The sequence below is a fragment of the Haemaphysalis longicornis genome, unplaced genomic scaffold (genome assembly GCF_048455015.1).
Source record: "Haemaphysalis longicornis isolate Haplotype H1 unplaced genomic scaffold, Haemaphysalis longicornis Haplotype H1 scaffold_3, whole genome shotgun sequence".
NCBI lineage: Eukaryota > Metazoa > Arthropoda > Arachnida > Ixodida > Ixodidae > Haemaphysalis > Haemaphysalis longicornis.
This window is the reverse complement of record NW_027526335.1, coordinates 81466046-81489344: the sequence shown is the minus strand read 5'-3', so window position 1 is coordinate 81489344 and position 23299 is coordinate 81466046. Positions and strand designations below refer to the sequence as shown.

Genomic DNA, 23299 nt, shown 5'->3' with positions numbered 1-23299 from the left:
ATGTCCTGCTATGCCTATTCCACTACACTCTTCTAAATTATTTGCATACATATTTCTTTTTTATAAATTAAGATGCTCTGGATCTTTTTAGGCTTGGATGTGGTCTATGCGATCATTTTATTGGTGTCCCGCACCATGCAGAAGGCGCTGGTTCGTGCCAGTTCTGTATGGCCCCAGTCGATAACCAAAACTGCTCGCCCTCTATGCAAACACCCCAAATCCCAAAAGCAGCAATCCTGGCGTTGTCAGTTGACGGCATAAAAGGTGAGCTTAACTGAAATACACTTGTACTTTGATGGCCAAGACAGGAGGGGAGGGGTATCAATAACTAGTACAGGGTTAGTAACTAGCACAGCCAGCACAGGTAGCAGAGCTCTCACACTCAATGACGGGGCAGAGCAGGCCGACCAGGTCATCGCACAGGGAGGGGCAGCGGGCGATCAGGCCCCCCGTGGCTCGGAGCACGACCGGCAGCGCACGCGGCAGGGTGGCGGCCAGCTGCGCTGCCACGCACAGCAGCCCCGCAGCCAAGCCCACCACCAGGCGCCCCCAGGGGGGCGCCAGCAGCCAGGGCAGCTGCTGCGCCGTGCGCCTCCGCCCCGCCAGGTGCACCAGGGCCAGGGCTGCCGAGCAGCTCAGGTGCGGGTACGCCTCCTGGAAACACAAATACAGATTCATCTGGGAATGCCCTGCAATACAAGGTACAGACTTCAGTAACCCGAAGGGCATCTTTACACCGTACTTACTCGAATCTAGGCCAATACTTTTTTTTAAAAAAGTCATTTACGAAAGTTGGGGGTCGACTTAGATTTGAGGATGCGGCTCTCCTGCCACCGCTAGGCACTCGACGCCAACTTGCGGCCACAGGCTTGCAGCTGGCAGGTTTTCAATGGTTTTCAGAACTCCATGGTTTTCAGGCTCCATTTTGCCTGTTTGAACATTGTGAACCATATGTTGTAAACCAAGCTCTCAGCAATCCGTGCTTGTTTACGTATGTCATTGCGTGACCTCGAGAAGTGCCCGTGTTCGCGGCACAATGGCACCCACCAAGCGGTGCCCCTACACCGTGGCTTTTAAGCGGAAGCCTTCTTGGAGGTCAAGAGAACTTCAAACCTCCGACCACAGCATGACTTCGGAGTCAACGAGAAGAACGTGCGCCAATGGTGGAAGCAGTAGAACGAACATTTAAACTGTGCCACCAAGCAAAATGGGCTTCACAGGATGCAAGAAAGACCTATACCACGAGGTGGAGAAGGCAGCGCTGACTTTACTCACCAGCAGAGAGAGGGTGAAATGCCTGTGACGACAGAGATACCAATACAGGCGAAGGCGACGGAGATTGCAAACATTCGAAATGTTGTGCAAGCTCAGTTCAAGGCCAGCAGGGGCTGGGCCGCTCATTTTATGGAGCAGTTCGCGGTTTGGGTTCAGCCTGCGGGTGAGCATTGAACATGCTACAACAAGCACCACAAAAAATAAAGTGCATGTTCTAGTCTTGGTCCAGCGTCTTTTTTGATTCGGCTTACATTCGAGGTTAGTTTTTTTTATTTTCTGACCTTCTGAATTTCGGGGGTGCAGGCCTAGAATCGAGGCTAGATTCGAGTAAATACAGTAATCACCAGCAAAGAGCAGTGGGAGGGCGTGCTGCTTAGCAAGGATCGTGACATCCAACAGCGGGTCATCCTGAGGGCCGAAGGCGGTGCTAAAAGCCAAGGCACACTGACCATCATCTGAGGCACACCGGCCCTAACTAGGCCTTTTCTCTGGACACGATACAATCACTTCCTCCTCAGCTCCGCGGCCATTCCACTCCGCGAAGGTGGTTGACCAGCGGGTACAACAGTACAACTACATTTACATCCCATCTTAGATAAAAAGAAGCTGTATCGGCGACGTGGTGGTACAACAGTACCACTACATTTACACCACATTTTGTATGAATTTTTTTTCTGGCCGCAGCGTCGTTGCCGCCTCAAATCAGCACGGGCGCACTCCCGTCATACTCCTGCCACTGATCACGACACCATTCCTCACACAAACGCGCAATCCACTGCGACAGCGTTCTCTTTCCCTTTGTAGCTCGCCAGCTGCATAACAAGCACGTGGCCATAGCGCGTTTCGTCATGAAAGACCCCGCTGTTCCCTTTCCCTCTGTGGTTTCGCCCGTCACACTCGGTCTCTTTCACACATGCGAACTTATGCTTTGGAGGGTTTTTGGCTCGCTAACAAACCATTCGCCCTAGCCATGAACACCTGGCTGTAAAAAGCAGCCAGGTGTTTCCGGTAATTTAAGCTACAATGACGATTTTAGAAGGACAACCCCCACTGAGCAATATCACTTCTGGAGAGCATTTAGCGCCAGCAGAATCGGGCACGTATTTTCGTTTTGCACAACTGAACACTGCCATTGATTGCACTTTGCCAAAACTGGCCCATAAATAAACTAACTGAAGCAACACCACAAGTTGGTGCATCACTGAAAACTTGAAAGTGCACGAATAACTTGAAAGAACACGAATGAAGCGCTTGTATGTGTCTTTCCTGTCTGCACCCGTTATTCGTGCGCATTCCAGTTTCTATAAATAAATGCCTGACAGCAAACCTTCTTTAGGTACAAAAAACCATAATGACAGGACTCAAAATCAGGATTTCATTGCGACATCCTGACATCATGCCCCCACACCATCAACCCAGAACTGCAGAGCTGCTATAGCAGAAGGTTGAAAGTATGGGGATATGGTCTAGTACGCGACTCCCTAGATGGCACACCATGCGAGTGCTCAGTCTTCAAAGAAATGAAAATGTGCAAACCAGGCCCAAAAAGAAAGACAATCTGCAAGGGTTTGGGCAACTAACTGGCAGAGCATGGCACCAATCAAAAGCACACACATACTACGGGGACTTGGTTCTTGCCTGCGCTTCTTATTAGCCTTTGAAATTAATAGCTGATGAAAATTCAACTATATCTCATCCTCAATGGGCTAACAAGTTTACACAATATGGATAAAAATGGATGGCAAGTGGGTGAAGATTGTTCCCTACGACGACATGGATTCCCGGGTGCAGCTTCCCCTCTGGTGTACTTACTAAGGAACTCTATGGCCCAAACATACCCAAGTGCCTGCTGACTTACTATGAGCTGGTGCAGGAACGGCTCAAAGATCTTCATCATGTCCCAAGATGGAGGAAACGCTTCCAGGGACCTGGCTACCACCTGCAACAAGTGGCACAATAATCAGCGTCAGCTGCCCACAAGAGAGTATTTAGAATGTGTTATAGGATGATGCAAAAATACACTACATTCCTGATGCACTGACCACAGGGGTGAAGAAAAAACATAGACACGACCACCCACGAAGAGTTGTTTGCTCTAAGTGTAATAATTCACACTGAAGGGATTCCCCCCATTATAATTGGCAAGAAAACATAAGTAACAAAAACAGTCACTTGTTTGAGGATCTGTCAGAATGACTAGATCACCAGAACAGGGTGATTTCATTACGAGAACAGGAAATTTGGAATAAACCGATGAAGTAATTCACATATTTTCATCTATCCTCTACACCAAATGTGACATTTAGCACAAACAAAACCATTGCAAAACGGTGGTATCTAAGGGTGACAGCTTTGTAAATATTTATGGAACAGGTACAATATTTTGCAGGTACATTCTTTGGGACCTGTAGACTGCAAACAACATTAATGGAGAAAATTGTTTTTTTTGGCAAATTTTCCAACCTCAACACCAGTGTCCCCCAAGAAACTACCGCAGAGCGCTCCTTATCACTTGATCAACTGGAAGCAGCTTCTCACCCTTGAACATCTTACTGAGCCACATTAGGATGACAAGGAGGCAGTGGGGCCAATGAACTCAAACAGCCTCTTACAACTCGCAACAATGTGCAAGAAGCATTATCTTCACATTATCCATGCACGCAGGCATATATTTCAACTCTGCTGGTCCCCAGCAATGCTGACTTACTACCGATCCCAAACTAAGAATCACCACTGGAGCACGCAACCACCACAGAAAGCAACTGTCTCCCCGTCAATGTGGGCTTACAGCAGATGTTGAACTGAAAGGTACGGGTCAAGTGACACACCAAGACAGTCCAGTCTTTCACAACACAGGAGTGTATACTGGAAAAATTTCCTTTTACCCTCTCCTTCGCGGGAAAACCGAATGACTACACACAAACGTGCAGTCTGCACAAACACTCGCAGGAAGACAACCACTGATCTTTTTGCTACAGAAAGGTACGATGCAAGTAAGCTAAAATGCAAGAGTGCAAGGGCACCAGCTCTACAAAAGGCCAAGCCAAACTGCACAGCACAAGCTTTTGAAGACTTCATCCTGACACCCACAAGTGCAGCGTGACTGGATTAATTAACCTGTTACACCCAGGGTGTATAAAAACTTGCAAGCAGCATGCAAAGCACGCACGAACTAGTCCCGAGCTCCGAAACCCTCGTCAAACCACCCACACCCTCCCACGACTCGAACAGGTCAGCATCCAACAGGGCAAGGACAACCTTCCCCCAGCCCCTCACCCTCCCCCATCCATCTTGGCCACCACATTCGATGACGGTGAAGCAACGTGAATGAATAAAAACGTGTTTCCCGCGAACCACCCACCTCGGCCACTGCGAGGTGGCGCGGGAGGGCGTCCCAGTCGATGGGCACCACAGCCAGTTGGCTCACTTCGGGAAGGAGCTCCTTCAGCTCCAGCCAGGACGAGTCGTCCGTCCACACCGTCTTGGCGTGGCTGCCCACACTCTGAGACATGCCTGCGCGGAAGGCAAGAATCCAGTGGGACCGGCTCGAGGAATTACTCAAAACGCAGAACGTCAGGACCTGCAATGTGTGTACACTTACACGCAACCAGCAGCTCATAAGCCAACAAATATTAACCAGCGGATACTGTTTTTTCAAAAGCCAAGTCTACTCCTTGCTGTGTTTCTGTCAGTATTTCGGCCCCTTCTTTGCTTCCACAGCACATGGTACCTGAACTCTGACAGCTTCCCAAAAATTTCTCTGCTTGATCATTTCTACAAAATATGGTTAGGAAAGTGAGAACAGTAAAAGTTAATCGCAGAACTGCCATTTTTCACTTTATAATCGTGGAGGCAGGAGCCTTGTAACTGCAACAATAGGCCACCGTCTCGAGCTAGATGAAAATAGCGTATGTGGCCAAACCTTTTTTGTCACCATCTTTTCACCCTGATCGACCATTTTGAATAGCTATCCACGGGCCCAAACTTTCATCTTGTCACACTCTAAACTTTGCCGCAAGCGCACAACTTCGTCTTTGCACAGACACCTTCACACACATTTGGCTCACCTGTTGCAACACATAGGAGGAAGCTGCTGTAAGCTGCCACGTACAGGGCGTCCCTCTTGCATTCATCGAACCTGAGTGAACAACGCATGCAGATGAAGAGGTTGGCAGCGATGCTTTCACAATTCTTGATTTCATGTCTGACACAAAGGCCACAGTAATAACGAAGACTGAAAAGCACAGGGTTTTTAAAAGTGTGATGGACTTTTTACAGTTAGATCATCAATATGCGTGTTGCCTGCTACAGTTCCTCACACTTTGCCACGCATGGTGACAGTACACAAACAATATAGCCACGGTGCTGTAACAAATCTATTCATAAATCCATGCTTTAGATTTATTAGAAGACAAATAACAAAATATTTCAACTTTTTGGGGGCATCTCGCATGCGGGCCTCGATACCTCAGTTTCAATACAAATACTTTAATACTACTTTATTACTACTTTAATAATACTGGGAATACTACTTTAATAGTACTTCAATACTACTTTAATACAGCGACATGGCTGCCATGCTTTCAAACAACAGCGCGCGCGGCGAAGCGGAAGAAGTTGTAGCAGACGACGCGCAGTTATCTCCGCCTCTGGCACTGACTCTGACTCTGGATTGCGCATGTGCTGCAAGATTCCCGTGGCGCCCGTCGTGGCACTCCGCAGAGAGCGACCAACCACATGCGCTGTGTTACCGATAACAGTGGCCCGCCTCTACATGCAGGTTGCTTCATTAAAAATAAGGGCTCATGTTGTATAAAAACATCATTCACAGACACTTGGTGCATGCTCGCAGTAGGCGAATCAGCCTGACAGCTAATCAATGAATGAATGTAGGCAGGTAAAACAAGGGACAGAGTAGAATCACTTGAAATGAACATGTTGGAGATTAAACTTGGGGGAGACTCCCTGCTGTATATTATAAAAAACACAAAAGTATGCTAGTAACTTTCTAAAGAATAATAGAGAAAGCTTTGATGATTTACCCAGGCTAACCCCACTCTGTAGTCAAATGTAAAAGCACAAGCAGCTACACAGTGCTCTTAAAGGGACACTGAAGTGAATTTGTCAAGCTCCCGTTTTTGCTTGCACTGCATACACTGGCTCAAATTAACACTTTTCATCGTTTATCCGGTTGGTAAGTCGGTAATTATTTTATAAAGACCGAAAGAAGAAAAAATACCATGCGCGGTCTGCGGCGGTTGCACCAACTAAAGGCTGTGACATCGGGAGGAGGTGCACCATGATTGGACGATGTCCAAGATTAGCATTCAAACAAGTTTCAGTTTCGGTTCTGTAAAACATGCTTGACATAAGACGTTATCGTTGGATGGGCATTCTCGATATCTCAATAATCGCCATACCGTGCTTCTGCCATGTTGTTGGGTGTAAAATGTTTAAGATAAGCCTCCTAGGACGGCTTGGAATTGTAGGAATCACTAGCCAAGGCCTACGCAGAGGATGAACGCCCTCCGCGTCACCGCAGACGCTCAAATGCAATGCGCTTTTCCCTCATATTTGGAGCTTGCCTCACTCACGCCTGTATCGTAAAAAGCGTGTTCGCACCAGGCCAAGGGTTTGCTGATTCTGGCCTGTGCCCACTGCCCGCAAGCAGTCGGTGCTTATGGCAACAGCACGCCAACGAGAACTCGCTAGCGCGTCAGGGTCAGTCAGCGCACACTCTGCGAACTCGTCAGTGGAGCAGTGAACGTTACGGCCCAAAAATAATGAACTCAGTATTTAAAACATCGGCCAAAAATGGGAAAAAAAAAAAAAATCAACTTACAAAAAAAAAAAATAAAACTTTACCCTTGGGGATTTGAACTTGCGACTTCCAAAATAACATACCTAGTGCTCCAGACCACTCGGACACGGGCCAGTGCTGCCGGCATTGGAAATATAGGGTATATAATGTATAACCAGCTTACATTAGCATTTCAAGCAGCTTAGGTGGCCATTTGTTGTATATCTCTTGTGCAGTAAGCGCCCCCCAAATTTTCACAATATCTCACGTCATTTCTTAGACGGAAAAGCATTCGTAGATTTGTGGTTGTGCTGCTAAACGCTGTGCTTGTTCACCCAGCACAAAAAAGTACCTCCTGCTCCCTAGTTTTACGCTGTACGGTACAAGTTTCAGTTGATTTTATTTCCTTAGTACCTATATTGACTTTGACTCTTCTCCCTCCTTCACATGGCCTTAGATTTTCCTACCAGCGTACCAGTCAGCGAAGCATCGCATGTGTGCTTGTGCAGCGCTTGTGTGCAGCGACCTGGACTTGGAGCTTGACACAGAATACGTTATTTCGCAAAAACCGCACGGTGCCCTGCCCCCCTTGAGAGTGCACCCACCTCTCGCGGAGAAGCTGTAGCAAATACAGCAGGGTGGGCGTGGGCAGCGGTGCCAGGGTGGCCGCGTACAGGGCCTCAAAGTGGTCCCTCTCCAGACGGGGCACCCGGCACACCACCTCCACCAGGGTGCGCTGGCCCTCCTCGTCGGACACCTGGGACAGCAGCTCTGCCAGGGGGCGAAGGGGACCAGCATTGCACACACAGGCAGGAGCACATCACTGCACGACTTGTGGCTGTTCCCAATGAGGAAAGGGGCCACATTTACCCAGACAGACTTCCACGATGTGAGCAATGAGATTTAAAGGGGCACTAACGGGTAAAAAACAGGTTGGCCTGTGTCGGCAGATTACGGTGCCGAGAGTCTAAGTACACCACTCTTGTGACTAGCAGCTTTTCAATAAGGCAGGAAATGCCAGAAACGTGAAGACGGGTGTCGACGCCCCGTAGGCTTTTGGGTACTACAGTTTGTGATGTCACAAAAATTCTGAATGGCGAGAGCTTGTTGGAGAAGCATCTATGAATGTTTTCCTGATATAAACAGTTCTTAGGTGGTTGAGAAAGTGAAATAAGTGCAAATCAAAACTTTACACGCGCTCATCTTATTTTAAAAAACACAGACTACAGCAGTTATACATTTATACATTTTTATACATTTAAGCCAGCCTTATTTACTTATAACTCAGCAAATAATGCATTGTTATTGCTCGCTGAACAAAAGCCGAGAGAGCTAACAAACGTATCGTCTTTCAGTTAAAACAAAATTTAATTCAGCCTTTAGTGTCCCTTTAAGAACCAAAAAACCACTCCACTCTTTAGTGTGAGGAACAAGACTTGGATCATGACGTACATACAAATCTTTGCTCGGGGCTGCTATTCTCAAGTTGGAAAATTTTTCGTGAATTCGCTGTCTTGACCGAAAGCTTTTTGATCGGCTACAGGACTCGTTACTTGCTTTGGGGAGTTGAACGTGACAAACTGAGTATCAGAAGCACATGACAATACTGAAAGCAAATCGGAAAAAGCTTTCAGTCAGAATGATCAATTCCCAATAAATTTCGCAGTTAAGCACCGACGTGCTTTTCAAACACACAAATGAAATGACAGGAGAGCTTGTAGAAGCGTTCTAGATTAACCACGGTAATAAAAAATGCATCAGTCCAACTTTTATCACGTTCCACAAAAAGGAAGTTCACATAATCAGCTCAATGTTCAAATGATTTGACGGCCCGCATGTGCACACGTGCTCTTTTCACTTCCTTTATTCTTTGCACAGTACTTTCTTTGTGTCCTTGTGTTGTCAGTGCATACACACGTGTGCACATTTCTTGTATAAATTCTTTCGTCCTTCTAATGAACCATCAGTTAAAGGAGCCATGAAGACAAAACACAAGTTGGGTTTATTAGAAAGACTGCTTAGTCCCGATAACAATGATACCAATATCATCGCAATCTTCAAACAAATAACGGAGATATTAAAAAAAACGTGTGAAGCAGTTGCGACCCCCTAGCCAATTTCCCGCAACTTTTCTGTGACGTCACGTAACCTTGTTTGTGCGATTGGCGGCCGCCTAACTCACCTGTCGCGACGACACATGACTGGACGTCTGTAATGGGGCCTCTTGTTCCATTTGACCGCATCACTTGAATGCTATAGTGCAGTTAACGCACTGAAAATTATGTTTTATTGTTGGCCCATGTGACGTCATTCTTGCTCATAACACGTCACTGTGGCGCGAAATTTGAATGTTTTTAGATAATTCTTGCTTTTTTTTCGTTAAAAAAACCTCTTTTGTGGCTGTAACGGAGCTGAGTGATATACTGAATCCTAGTTCTTTCGAATAAAACGAAGTTGTATTTTCTCTTCATGGCTCCTTTAAGAGTCAGTGCTTATATTGTGTGCACCTTTCTTTCGTCCCGTCCATTTGTGCGCTATTTTTTTTCGTAAGACATACATTGTATTCCCCAATAAAATGGCCACTCTGAATCACCTAGCCAAGGGTAGGCAGGGCTTGGACGTAATGCAAGCCGCAGTAGCAAGCGCCAAGGCACAACTGCAAAGATCGGCCACAAGATGCCAGCAGTGTCCCCATGCAGAGAGAAGTCGTGGCACAGGCGGCAATGCAACTGCCGGTGGCACACCATCGCACACATTAAAGGGGCCATGCAGACAAAACACAAGTTTGGTTCATTCGAAAGATTGCTTCGTTAGAATCATACTGACACCACTTTTAACGCGCACTTCGCTGAAATAAGCTATATAATTAGGAGAACAAGGGAATGGCCATGCGACCCACTAGCTCATTTCCTGCAACAGAACCTATGATGCCATATGTGCCCAGCTGTGCGATTGGCTGAGACCGGTGAAAGCAAACGCAAATTAGGCAGGGCTTGTAAGCTTACCGAATGAGCTATTTGCACTTAAATGTAACACATATTCATATAACAGCAGTAAGAATTGTGCGGTAAACAATGAAAGTTACGAAAATACACGTAAGCAAAAAAGTACTGATGTGCACTCCTGACGATACTGGGTGCACTATGCTTGTTTTAGCTGCACAGCAGTCCGCCGCTTCAAAGTTGTCTTATACGACACTGGCCGATTGGCGTAAGCGACGTTGTCTTACGTGACCCTGTTTGTCGAGCATACCCCACGTTTCCCGAAATGATTACTTTCTGCAGTAACAAAAACAAGCCAGGTGCAAGTACGATCAAAAACAAAGCAACGGCGGAGAACAGTCCATGGCTGGGTATGATAGCGCCATCTGGGAGGACTTCGGGCAAGCAAGGCTGCAGAGCCTAATGATGCCGTGGAAGTTTGTTTGAATACGAGCACTTATGACTTCATGGCAGACGTCACAAAAACACACGACGATAAGGCGGGTGAATAAAAATTTTAACCTAAATCGATAAATTTCTCAGTGAATACGGCATCACTTGCTGCCGCACAAGCGCTGGGGGCACTATAAAACACGAAATCTTTTGAATAAAACAAGCGTGTATTTTGTCCGCATGGCCCCTTTAATGTCAATATTCCGACGCGTTTTACCACTTTTAAATTTTTTTTGCAGTATCTTTGCTGCACTGTCGTTTATCGTGCATCAGCTATGAGGCACGTACCTACAAAGACCCCCTCCCACACATCCGTAGTCTCGGAGGAAGACAAGCATTTGGGAACACAAGAAGCGGCCAATGGCAGGGTTGCCCCCAAGGAGGAGGCGCAAAGAGTACGAGAGTGGGACCCACCGGCGCAGATGAGGGAGCAGGGCTGCAGGCTGTCGAGCAGCGCGGGCATCCTCAGTGTGGTCAGCTTGCCCAGGAAGCGCAGGGGAGCGCCCCCCTGCTGGCAGTCGGGCCCCGTCAGGACCCGCTCGGGCAGCAGGGCCAGGAACCGGTCCACCACGGGCTGCCTGCACCCACACACACGTACATTCAGAAATTCAAATTTGGGGGGTTTGAACCGCTGATGAAGCTTAACCCGGGCTATGGGGAATGCTGTGGTGAAGGGCTACGAATTAATTGTAGCCAACTGGGGATCTTTAACGTGCGCCGAAAAAACTCGGCACACGGGAGCTCTCGTCGTGTCTCGCCTCCTTCATCAGAAGTGTACATGTGGCCTTTTCCAGAGACCGAGCATGTGCAAAAAAAGGGGCAACAATCTGCGTGCTAGAGAATCAGCAATCTCCAGATGACTTCGTGGGCAGTGTCACGAGGCCATACAACAAACACCACAGTTATTGCAGAGATGGCTGGTTGTTTTCAAAACCTTGTCACAGCGTAACCCCAATCATACGGCACAAAATAAACGTTTCCTTTTTGCGAAACTTCGCATTTCAGTTAGGGGTTCGCAAATTAAGCGAGAAAGCAATATAGTAATTTAAATATTTTTTAGCCCACCTGTCCTGTAACATTTTCCCGTACCAAGATCAAACGACACCCCGGTAGTACGGCGTTCTCAAGCAGTCCCTCGAAAGCCCTATTATCAGGGTTACACTGTAACATTTCCTATACATGCACCCCAGTCCAGCTATGTATCCTTATCAGCACTTCAACTGTGTAGATATCAATGTGGCTTGCTCGAAAAGCAGGTGCCAGCAGCACAGCGTGGATTCAATTACGCATCAAGAGGATATGGATGCAAAAAAGTAAGTTCACAGAAGTGAATACCAATTGAACTCACAGCCAAGTCACTAAACTGAGCTGTATTGTTGGGTCACCATGCAGAGGTCTGTGGGTCCTGGAAGCATCCTTAGTGAGCGCATTGTATTTCAGGCCTCTTATACATATATATACATACAAGAACAGGTGGTGCTTTTGATACTAGTCGAGTCTACTTAAAACGATACCGTTTATAACAATATATCAGATATAATGATGAACAACTATGACACCATCCACTTATGTATGCTCTCTATGCAAAATAAGCCGCTTATTACAATGCTCCAGTGGCGCAATATTGAATATAACGATTGAATCCAGTTCCAATGTACGCCTAAAATGCGAGCTGCCGCCGGCACTTCGCGCTGAAAGCATGTGCCAAAACCACTGCGATGCGCCACGCATACCTTCCACCCCTCAGACAACGAGCTGACTAAATTGCTTACAAAGAAGCGAGGGGAGAAGGGGAACAGTTTTCCTTCTGAACCCCCTCCTGGCGCCGCAGCTTCGCCAGCGTCCCTGCGCCCGCTCGCGAGATCGCGGCGCCGCTCGCTTGAGCGTTCACTTGTTGTGTCATGTGCACACTGCTTTATATTTGACTGGATGCCTCTTCAACTGTCTTTGTTTTTCCGTGGAAGAAACGTCAGGGCCAATGTTTTGGGAACATCTGAGTGCCTCACTGAAGAGGCGATCGTTGCACGGATACGCGCTGCGTGGACAGCGGTGACAGTGATGACTCTGACGATGCGGTTGCACAGCCTACTCAGGTAGTGTCTTTGCAGGGGCCCAAGGCATGATATAGTCGTTCAGGGGCTTCGTTTCCGCCAAGGACATTTAGCTCAGCTAGGTGAAGCACCCATAGATGCTCTTGAAAAAGATGTGTGCTAGCTTCGCGTGCACTGAACAAAGCTGACCAACTACAGCTTCTCTTCAGCAAATAAGTGGTGGTAGTACAACCTTGCTGGCATGTGAATAAAAGCTGTGTTTCAATTGATTTCACTGTGTTTCAATTTAAAATGATCTAAGCAAACCTTTGGCATCTTTACCTTGGGAGGAGCGCGACGCAAGAGGAACAACATGAGAGGTGAGCGGGAAAGCAAAGGGAGGCATTTACTTTGCAAAAGCCGATAAAGACTATCGTCTTTTGACGGCATTTGCAACGAAAGGAGCAGATATGCGGCCATTTTTTGTTTGCAAACCTCTTAAAACAACTATTGGTTATAACGATAAAATTTCCTTGGCATTTGGTTAATGTTATAAGTGCACTAAACTGTAATGTCATTTATGCAATTTGGGGGGAATTTTGTAGATATGTTCCTGCTACCAGGAGTGTTCTAAGACCCGTAACTTTAGTACAGTCAAACCCGGCTATAACGAACCCGGATAGAGCGAATTATGCTATATATCGAACAAAAATAATTCAGTTACGAAAATACATGGGAAACATATTCCTTATAACGAAGTTCACATCGGATATATAGAACTCTGCGCGTCTAGAATGGCTGCCGAAATTCATGGTCTCGGAGCGGCAATTGAGATGTGGATTGGCCGCGACCACTGAGCAAGAGTTGCGACTTAGACATTGCGCCAGCTGCTGGACACATATGGGTCCCGCGACTAGGGAACCACCCCATCTGGTGCCTGCGCGCACACACCTTCTTTAAAGGGCTCAGTAAAAGTTGATTCTCTCTCTCTCGCACGGAGCAAAACGACGCCCGACACTTTCCGTAACTGTTTCCGGCGCGCGGGACTCACGACGGAACCCGCGCAGTCAGCGCGTCCGGACCAAGATAGCAGCATCGGTGAACTGTGGGAAGAGCTCCCCCACATTCCCGATGATGTCGCGAGTAAAAGCCGTCCGACGCTTATAATGAAGCACTTTCGGCAGTCAATGGGCTCCGCTAATGCTTCTTAGATTTTGGAGGACGCGAACTCGAACCGGTGCAAATAATGTTTCGTGTAGAGAACGCTACGCTAGTTGAAGCCGCCAAAACGAAAGTCAAAACAAAAATCACCGCTTTTTTCTTTGCAAAATAGGCAGTTCAGGCGGAAAGTAGCTTTATTACTTGCAATAAATGGATTATTTTGGGTATGGTAACGGCTACTTTACTGTGTTCGTTTCTGCATGCGGGGATGGTGGAGTTCGGGAGGGGGAGGGGGGCTCCCGCGGATTGCGAACTTGTAACGATAAGTTCGTTATAGGCGGGTTCGGCTATATCGAACTATTGGATATATCGAACTAATCGTGGTGCATATTGCAATTCGCTATAAACGGGTTTGACAGTAGGACCAGAGTCCTTCAATGCTTCTCTGGTCAAGAAACTCCCAGCCAAGATTTGTACGGGGACAAAGGCTACCGCGAGGAGCACCACCGCTGCTCTGTAGCCAGACCGGCAGGCAGGAATGCTGTAGCAGCATGCCCATTCGCACGAAATTTTTTCGCCACTCACAAAATGATAAGTCCATTTGAGCGGCCCACGACCCGCAAAGCGAAAGCACACTGCTGATAAGGCGGCGAGCGACTGTTTTATCTTACTCCGTGGTCCGTTACCTGCCAAACGCGCTCTGACCACGCCCCCGGCTGCCCTTTGATCAACACCAGCGCCGCAGAGCGGCCTCCCTGGGCAGTGTACGAAGCTCTCCCATAGCGTGACGGCAAAGTTTCATGACCAGAAAGGCATTGAAGGACTCTGGTAGGACTGATGAAATGTGTAAACGTCGACTTAATAAAATTTACGATTTAATAAACTTTTCTGGCTCATTCCAAACCTCCAACTTTTCTGGCTCATTCCAATCGCATTCCAACCTCCAAGCGAGAGGTTGGAATGCGATTCACAAGTTTTTGATAAAATTCCTAATACGTCTGTTTGAAATTATTACTGTTGGAAAGCCCCATTCCTCCTCTATCATTTTATAACTTACACTTTAGCATCCATAATTTTCTGTGGCAAGAAAAAAAAAATGTCCTAAACTACCCAGAAACAACCGTTAAGCAGTACTGTTTGTATAATTGTATGGATGTAAATAAATTTTGTATTCACAGAGCTCATTTTTGCGGTATTATTTTATAAGGGCCTTATGTTCAAATTGTATATTTCGAATTTTTTTGTGTGTACCCTGCACAAAGTAACATTGATGTTATCATCATTTATTTTCTTTTTGTTAATTTTTTGTTTTGAAATTTTTAAAAATTTGCAATAAATCTGCTGTATGAAATTACTACTGTTTGAAAGCCCTATTCTTCCTCTATCATTTGATATCTTACACTTCAGCATCAATTATTTTCTGTGGCAAGAAAAAAATATTTCGTGGAACACCCAAAAACAACCGATTTTTCCACGGTCATGAAAGCGTCAAACTTGAATAGTATATCTCGAAATATCAGTCAAGTCAAAATATTTTCTCGCCATGCATTCACCCCTCATAAATTCTTTGTATATTCCCCCTTTTATCTCGAAACATTTTTTTTGGGGGATGGATATCTTTGGGGGCCATGGATATCTCAAAATGTTGACAGAGATGACACAAAGCAACGTCCCCAACACGCAGCTGATTACTACTCTGCGCAAACGGTTAGCTCCCGCTACGCGCCGAACGCAGTCGTAAATGACAGATTTGAAATTCCTGCCTCCGCGGCGGTTTCCTATCCAATGTGTCAAACAATTCTGGGAGTGATAATGTGAGCGTCACAGTGGCACCCATGGGTGGCCAAGAGTTCTTCATTGGTAGGTCAGACCACGGCCAGACCGAGCCCTTGGAAATGCTCGAAGAAGCTTGTTCTGACTGTTCTTTCTGCAGTGGAGCTGTTGTTACAAGCACTAGCTCTTAGTTCAGTGACCTGGCCACAAATTTTCGGCGTCTGGCTCAACTCAAAACTCCACTTATCCCAAAAAGGTTCAAGTTGACGAGGTATTACTGTACGTGCTTTCGGCTGCATCTCTTACGTTGCTTAAACTCCGATAACAAACTAAATAGCCTGCTTTTTGTGACTCAGCGAGATCTCATGACACTTAAAAAAAGGCCTACAGGTGGAGTTTCGCAACAAGTGTGTATTGAAAAACTTTGAGCAGAACCAATCCAGGTGCCCCCTTGCCAATCACTGCCCTGCAAGCGAAGGAAACCGCATCGTGAGCTGTACTCACACAACTTCCAGGAGTGCGGGTGACCCCAAGATGAGCTTGTGGAAAAAGTTGAGGACAAAGTGCTCATCCTTGGGCTGCAGAATGTCGCCTTCCTCGTAGAGAGACAGCATTGCCTCTGCCAGCCGCTCACACTCTGTGGACACAATAGTGAGACGACAGCGTTTATGTCCCTAGCCGGCACATCACGAGTGCTAGTACAAGGTGTTGCGGCACGCCCAAAGGAAATCTTGAATCACCGAACAATTGCTGCTCTGATTTGTCGAAGCTTTCCACTCGGTATTCCAGCAATAATGCTGTTTCCCCCAGCTACACCTAAGTGCCCTCCCAATTCCAGATGCATGTACTGGAGATTAAACGGAAACACAACCAATTCTTGTGGAGTGCGTGTCGGCTAGCTCACATGAAATGCACCGTCTTAAATACTGGGGTAACCGCGAGGAATTTATAAATAAACAGGTGGAAATAATTTTAATTTTGCACTAAAATATCGGATGTCTGAAAGGCGGTGACACATGGTGTCTAAACAGGACACTCCATTGTGTCCAAATAGCTCCGTCGTTTTCAATGTGCAATTCCCAAGCCGCATGAAGGAATAGGGAAGGGCACACATTATTGTTGTCTTAGCTGGGGGAAAGTTTTTAAATACCTTTTAATCTCATGTGCAGATAAAAGTGTGTTGCCATATGGCTCACTGTAATGGTTCTCAGCATTCCTTTTGGCGGGACACGTATGGCTGGTAGATCTAAGAATTCAGATTCCGAAAGTTCTAGGGCGCTATCAACAAAAACTGTTCCGGGTTAAGGTGTTATAAATGATGCTCTTTCGTTTGGGATAAAGAAAATATACTCGACAAACATTGGTTGTCTGTACCTTTCAGCTATACAGCTTGCAAGGACAAGATATTCTTATCACATGGCAAACTTCATCACTTTTGTTTTCCAACTGCCAAGCAGTGTTGATGTGGTTTAACACGCCGACACTACACAGGCGATGAGGTGCGCTGTAGTAGAGTAATTTCGACCCCCTGGGGATCTTAAATGTGCGCCGAAATTTCGAACACTTGGGCATTTTCACTTTTTGCCTCCATCAGAAAAGCAGCCGCTGCGGCCTCCACAAGTGTTGACAACTTCAAACGGGCAAAGTTAGAACACTCTCAGTACAGCTGCAACAGAATTGGTTTCAAGCTTTACTAGCAGCTGTATTTATTTATTTATTTATTTATTCACAATACCCCTAAAGGCCCCCGTGAGGGGGTATTACATAGGGGGGTTACATAGCACACGTGTTGTATTAGCGCAGTAAAGCGGAAAAAACAAACAAAAAGAAGCAGGAATGTTCACACTGCAAACGCAAATAAATACACATTGCAAACTTGAAAAAAGTGATAACGCAGTAATCAAATCATTATAGCAACAAGAAAGACAGGAATATAATACAGATGGTTCAAATTCAAGCACAACACGATGTACAACCTATCAGAACAACAACAACAAAAATAAAATACCGAGCAAAAATAAAAATGTTCAGTGCACATTTTGAAGGACGGAAAAGAAAAACCCGAAAAGAAGAGGAAAGTGCTAGGTTAGCTGTTGAATTAGTTCTTGGAATTTCGTATTGTCTTTTTGAGAAGCGATATGAGAAGGTATATTATTCCATTCGACTATGGTACGTTGAATGAAAGACCGGGCAAAGGCAGATGAGTGGCAATTTGTGCGTTTAACTTTGTAGGAGTGGTCTCGGCGAGGGAAAATGACAGGAGGTGGCTCGAAGAAATCATCGTGAAGTGACGCGTGGTGATACAGCTTATGGAACAGTGATAGGCGGGAAAGTTGGCGGCGATGTGCTAGATCAGGTAGTTCGGCGCGACGTTTTAGTGCTGTGACGCTAGAATGAGGTGAGTAGTCTGAATATATGAAGCAAGCAGCCCGGTTTTGCAGAGATTCAATATCAGTTACGATGTATGCATGATGGGGCTCCCAAATTCATAACTGCATAACAGCAGAACAACACTGATAGGACTGCAAATTTTTACCTTCACTCACGTGAATTTTGGTGCCGCCCGTTTAAAATAATTCCAAAAACAAAACAGGTACCCCTCCCTGCTATGAATAAAACATCTTTTATCTTTTTGCACCAAGTATTCACTCAGTGTTCCACAGCCCATTTAGGCTGCGTTACGTTGGCAAAGGTGTCCCAGAACTGCCCTCTGTCGCCTCCATCATGTAGTGGTAGCGTGGTGAACGAGCAGCAAGCAGGAGAAGTGCCTCTGTTCTGTACGATGAAGAGCCGAGAGCAAAGCTTGACTTGTTGAATGCATGGCGAAAAGAGAGCAGCGATGACACAGGAGAAGCACCCTGGCGTGCTTACAGCATGACAGTTGAATGGGAAGAGCAACGCTCTCAGTTGAGCCGGAGATGCGAGCTCACTTGGCTCGCCAAGAATTCGTAACCAGAAGCCCCACGGTCAAAAGGAGCTTGCGAATGACACCAAACAGTACAAATATACAAAACAGTCCCCACAGGTCTCGCTGTGATGCATTCTGAATAGCCGATGCATGCCGAAGGGAGCGAGGGGTGGAGGGGAGAAGAGCGGTCCAACGGACGCCAGAATCCAACACGCACAAGCAAAAGCCCTCTTGCAGAGCCAGAGAGGCAATGAGTCAGACGCCGCTGCCGTCAATGGCCGCCCATGAAAGTTCCTGCGTGCCCGAGTTCCTGCGCCGTGTACTCAAAGTCGCACGAGTGCTCGAAGTGTCTTCCTTGCCCGGCACCAATGCTACGCGGAAAAGCATCATGGGGCACCGTCGCGCTTTGCACTGCCAAAGCTTGCACACTGCATCAAGACATACACGCACACAATCCATTTGTAACAGCTGCAACTACATATTCCTCCAACTCCTTGCAAAAAGTGACAGGTGGAACCACCCGCAACAATGCATGAAACCTGCTCAGTCATGACCCAATTGTATTATTCTATAACATCTTGAATATAGTAAAACAATACCTTTAGGTGACATTTTTTTTTACAGACAATTGTCAGCAATGACTGAGAGACCATTACCAGCAAACCACATTGCTCCATTAGTATTGGAGTATGAAGAAACTTCCCTATTTTACCATAGGAAGGAATGCGAAAACTATGAGAGCTACCTACTTCGAATTCTTTCAAGCTGTATAGTGCTCTCTAACCTACCTGTGCCAAATTACGGATGTCTTTAATGCTCACGCATTCCAGACTAGCCAGAATGTTCCCTGGTAAGAAATTGAACCTCTACTTATGCTGCATGCTGCCTTATCTGTCTCACTGTCCCAACAACATGATCAAAAAATCAGTAGCCTTCCACTCTTTGAAGAAGAAGAATGACCAGCGAAGCTGGGCACTGTCCTATGAGTGCACAAAACAAAACACGTTAGCTTGTAATTTGTGGCTGAGAATACTTCCCAGCCAATTAGCTGAATGGAACTTATTCTAGCAGACACCACACATGGGGCGGGCCATGCATCTCCCTTCCGCGTTGTAGGCCTTTCACTATCTGTGTAACACACCATCCCAAAACACACAACCATGGAGGACAGCCGTCAGGCCACATGAGGCCTTGAGATGTCCACATTGAAATCTCCCACCAGCTGTGAGCAGGCATGTCAACAAATGAGCACATGAAGCCAGGTACGTGTGCACGCCCTCTCCTTACCCACCGACTTCCCTTGCATGCACAACCGTTGACATGCGCCTGCTTAGATGTGAAAGGCTCCTTCAAAAATGTCGCTTCAGGAGCCCTTCAAGTTGGACAAGAAAAACGTTTGCCTGATGATCACACCAGGAACCCTTCAAGAAGAAAACAACACTAGCTCTTTGGTGCACACACTATATGTGGAAGCCAAGGCATGTACAGCTTTGCTGCTAAAGCAAAGAGAGGAGAAAATGACCCTGCTTACCGCCGGGGGAGACGCGCGGCAGCAGGAGCTGTGCGATCTTGACCACCACCCGGACGTCGGCCGACCGGACCTGGCCGCTGCTGATGAGGTCCCCGAAGAAGGACAGCACATGGTCGCTCTGCTCGGGGCTCAGCACGCCCACCAGGCCGGCCAGCACCTCACACATGCACAGGTTGATGGACGTCACTGACACCTGCGTGTCGACAGCGAGGGGTCAGCTCAGCCATCCTATGCATAAAATGGGAACATTTGCGGGAGATGGTGCGAGAAGGAGGGATGTTGCGCTCTTCCCACAGTGCTTTGTTCACAGGCCTGCACGTCTGGCTTCTGCCGTGCGGGAGAACTGTGATGAGAGTAAGCGATGGTCGGAGAAACCAGGTCTAGAGTGTTTTCCTGCAAGGTCAACTTTGCGCATCATCTACAGCCGACCTTCAAAAGAATGAACACTAACAAGATGAAACAATCTTCCTCGTTGCTACTTTAAGAAATATTTTACATAATCATTCAACAAATCAGCAATCTGGCTCGTGTCGAAGTCCTAGATACCAAAACACATTATTCTAGGCTTCGAAGCCACTATAAACGAGAGAAGAATCCTGATCTGTCTCTTTAGAGCAGTTCAAACTACATGGACCCAAACATGAGAACATAAAGTTACAACAGAACAAAGTTCATATGTAGGTGGCACAACCACTCAAATGCTTTTTTGTGCAGACGAACAAATTTTCTGCAACTTTTTCAAACTTAAAAAAAAAAAAAAGAAGGTTGTGTTATCAATTTCTTTCTTTTTCTTTTTTTTATGCTAGCTTTTGTGTGCAGAGTATGGTGCGAACGAAATATTTTTTTGTTACAGCCGCTATCACACGCCACTCTCCCGGTTTCGGTTTTGTTATAAAAAGTATAAGTGTCACTAAAATGGAGTGTGACCAACTGAAGTTCCTGTTTAGTTCACTATAGCTGACAATTCTTTATATCAGTATTCATTATAACGGGGCTAAACTGTAGATAAAAAATTAAGTTTCTTTTTTTTATCCATAACCTTTCACTACTTTCTGTTCCTCACGAGAAAAAGAAAGAAAGAAACTTCATAGGTGAAGGTTAACAGCCCCTTATGAGCCAAATAAAAAAAGGATTGCGAAAGTTCCCCTATAAACAGACCGTCAACAATTTCATCACCGTTAGGCTTCAGTGATTCTTCAAACTTCAAGCGAGCCAGAAATGGCCTGGGGCTGGTTACCTGGCGATCGAGCCCCACATCCCTCTTGGACTTCTTGGTGACAGGCTGCATCCCCGCTACGCAGTCGTGCGGGAAGGGGAAGCGACTTTCGAAGTGGTCGAGCAGTTGCGAGCCGAACTGTTCCTCAAACCAGGACACCTGCCCCAGGGGGGAGAAGAATCACCCAAGAAACAGACAACGCTACTGGACCCATGCAAAAACAGCAAACATGGTTCTTATGGTAGCAATTTACAGTGACACACACAAGAACCCACAGGGGGACCGTTTGCTCACATTCCTGGAGCTATTAAAAAAAGCCATTCCACTCAATGTGAAAGCTGGCGGAAGTGCAGAGCAGTGATTTGCCATAACAATCTGTAGCGCCATTATCCGCTCACTGCTACCATTCAATGCAATTCAAATTTCCCGCCTTCACAGTGCTTGTGCGCGCGCCCCCTGCCTGAAACTGCGCCAACGGAAGTTTTTTTTTCTTTTTTCTGCTTGCTTTTCCTCTCGCACAGCGTTGCACTGCCACTTTCTTTCACTTACTATCGTAAAAACCAACCCAACGAGCGCTCCCAACTAAATGAACGCGGACGCTGCCGGTTAATTACAAATATTTTGCCTTAAATGTACCTACAGCTTTATTGGCGCTCAACAACGGGGAGATGTATGACCAGCGCCAGCAGTTCACGAGTTTCGAACACTTATGACTATATAAACTGCTTGGCTTTAGAAGCCTCCGGGTTACGCAACGACGACAGCTGCTACGACAGAATGCCGTGGGGCTCTACTTGGGTCCAGCGAGCGAGCTGCAACGACAAGGCGAGCCCCTAAGGTGCTCTGCACTTGAAAGCTCCATTGGCTCAGCAGCTGCCAAAAGGGCAGTGGTCACGCTCTTTGTATTAAAAATAACCACGAAGACAGCATGCAACTTTGCTTAGGTGAAAGATTGCGAGCCCGTTCCCGATTACAATTTTATTCGACGACAAGTGTTGCTGCGCTCACGGAGAAATTATAGTTTTCAAAATAGTAGGTTTCAGACTATACGCGTACTACACTATTATATGACGTGGTAAAAGCCCTATGACATAGTTGGGCGAGAAACCATAAAAACAGGCAGTAAGTATGGCTCGGTACCACTGTGAGGGAAATAAAAGTTTGGAATCCCTGATCTAACATAGAGAAACAGCAGAGTGTTTCAGCGTGCAGCAAACACTGTGCCATGTAACGGCATAGCCTTGAGAGTGCGCTGATGGAAGTGAGCAAACGGCGGATGTGATCTGTTCGTAATTCTCTCGACTTCAAAAGATATCACACTGACATGAACGAAGCGTCTCCGCACCTCGTAGCATTAATCTAAAATTCATGTTGATCTTCCTTATTTCATTGTAGCCGTTTGTTAATCAGCTTATCACCACAAAGTAATGTTTTTCTATATTTGAAACGCTATGGGCTGCATCTGCCACAAAACTATTTCAAAAACCAATAAAGTTGGCTGGCACCCACTAATCACACGAGTTCGACGTATTACATGACAAATTAAGCATTGGAAGGCAGCTAGTGAATCGCAACAATTTCCTCTGTTTTCATCAATATGTAGCTCATTTTATCGTAGTTCACTCTAAAACTTCTTTGAACAACACAATTTTTCAATTGGAGCAAAGTTGTGCGTTATCTTCACGGTCTCTCCAAAGGGATGCTGAAAAAAGTTTATCGAAGTCTTAGTTGCAGCAGCATATTGTTGTTACCCAGAAAAGCTTTGTGAAGGTGGCAATCAAATGCATTCAGGTGGTAGAACACATAACGGGGGATTTTTGAGCCATGTGTGAGCCCCATACGTTGTACGGATAATTTGTAAACAATTTTTGAAGGTTGCCTTTTTCAGCCGATGAGCGCGACGCGGCAGCGAGCCGATCGCTGCTGACGCAACGGCGAGGCACCCCCTGATTCGCTTAATCGCTGGCGAGGTCGGCCGCCGGCAACATCACTGCTATTGGTTTCCCGCTGCTCTTCCTGCACGATCCCGAGTAGGCATAGAGTACCGGATTTCTGCAGCGATGTTTTGGTACGAGCTCCGCGTCCTCTCGATCTGGATAAATATGAGTTATCTGAGCCACGTCGTTGGCTGCAACGCGAGCGACTGGAGTGGTGTCAAAATGAGGCACTCT

General features: G+C 46.5%; 1 protein-coding gene across 1 annotated transcript in view; it reads right to left on the bottom strand.

The window, feature by feature from the left end:
- The window catches only part of LOC144174738 (testis-expressed protein 10 homolog), a 56478-nt gene that overhangs the window by 14144 nt on the left and 19035 nt on the right, over window positions 1-23299 (bottom strand). Inside the window, exons 6-14 of the mRNA XM_077703575.1 lie at window positions 21150-21287; window positions 19913-20105; window positions 15978-16110; window positions 10924-11087; window positions 7681-7846; window positions 5343-5413; window positions 4637-4788; window positions 3134-3214; window positions 381-654 (exon numbers count right to left, since the gene is read on the bottom strand). Of these exons, the coding sequence (XP_077559701.1) occupies window positions 381-654; window positions 3134-3214; window positions 4637-4788; window positions 5343-5413; window positions 7681-7846; window positions 10924-11087; window positions 15978-16110; window positions 19913-20105; window positions 21150-21287 (1372 nt within the window). The remainder of the gene's footprint in view (window positions 1-380; window positions 655-3133; window positions 3215-4636; window positions 4789-5342; window positions 5414-7680; window positions 7847-10923; window positions 11088-15977; window positions 16111-19912; window positions 20106-21149; window positions 21288-23299) is intronic.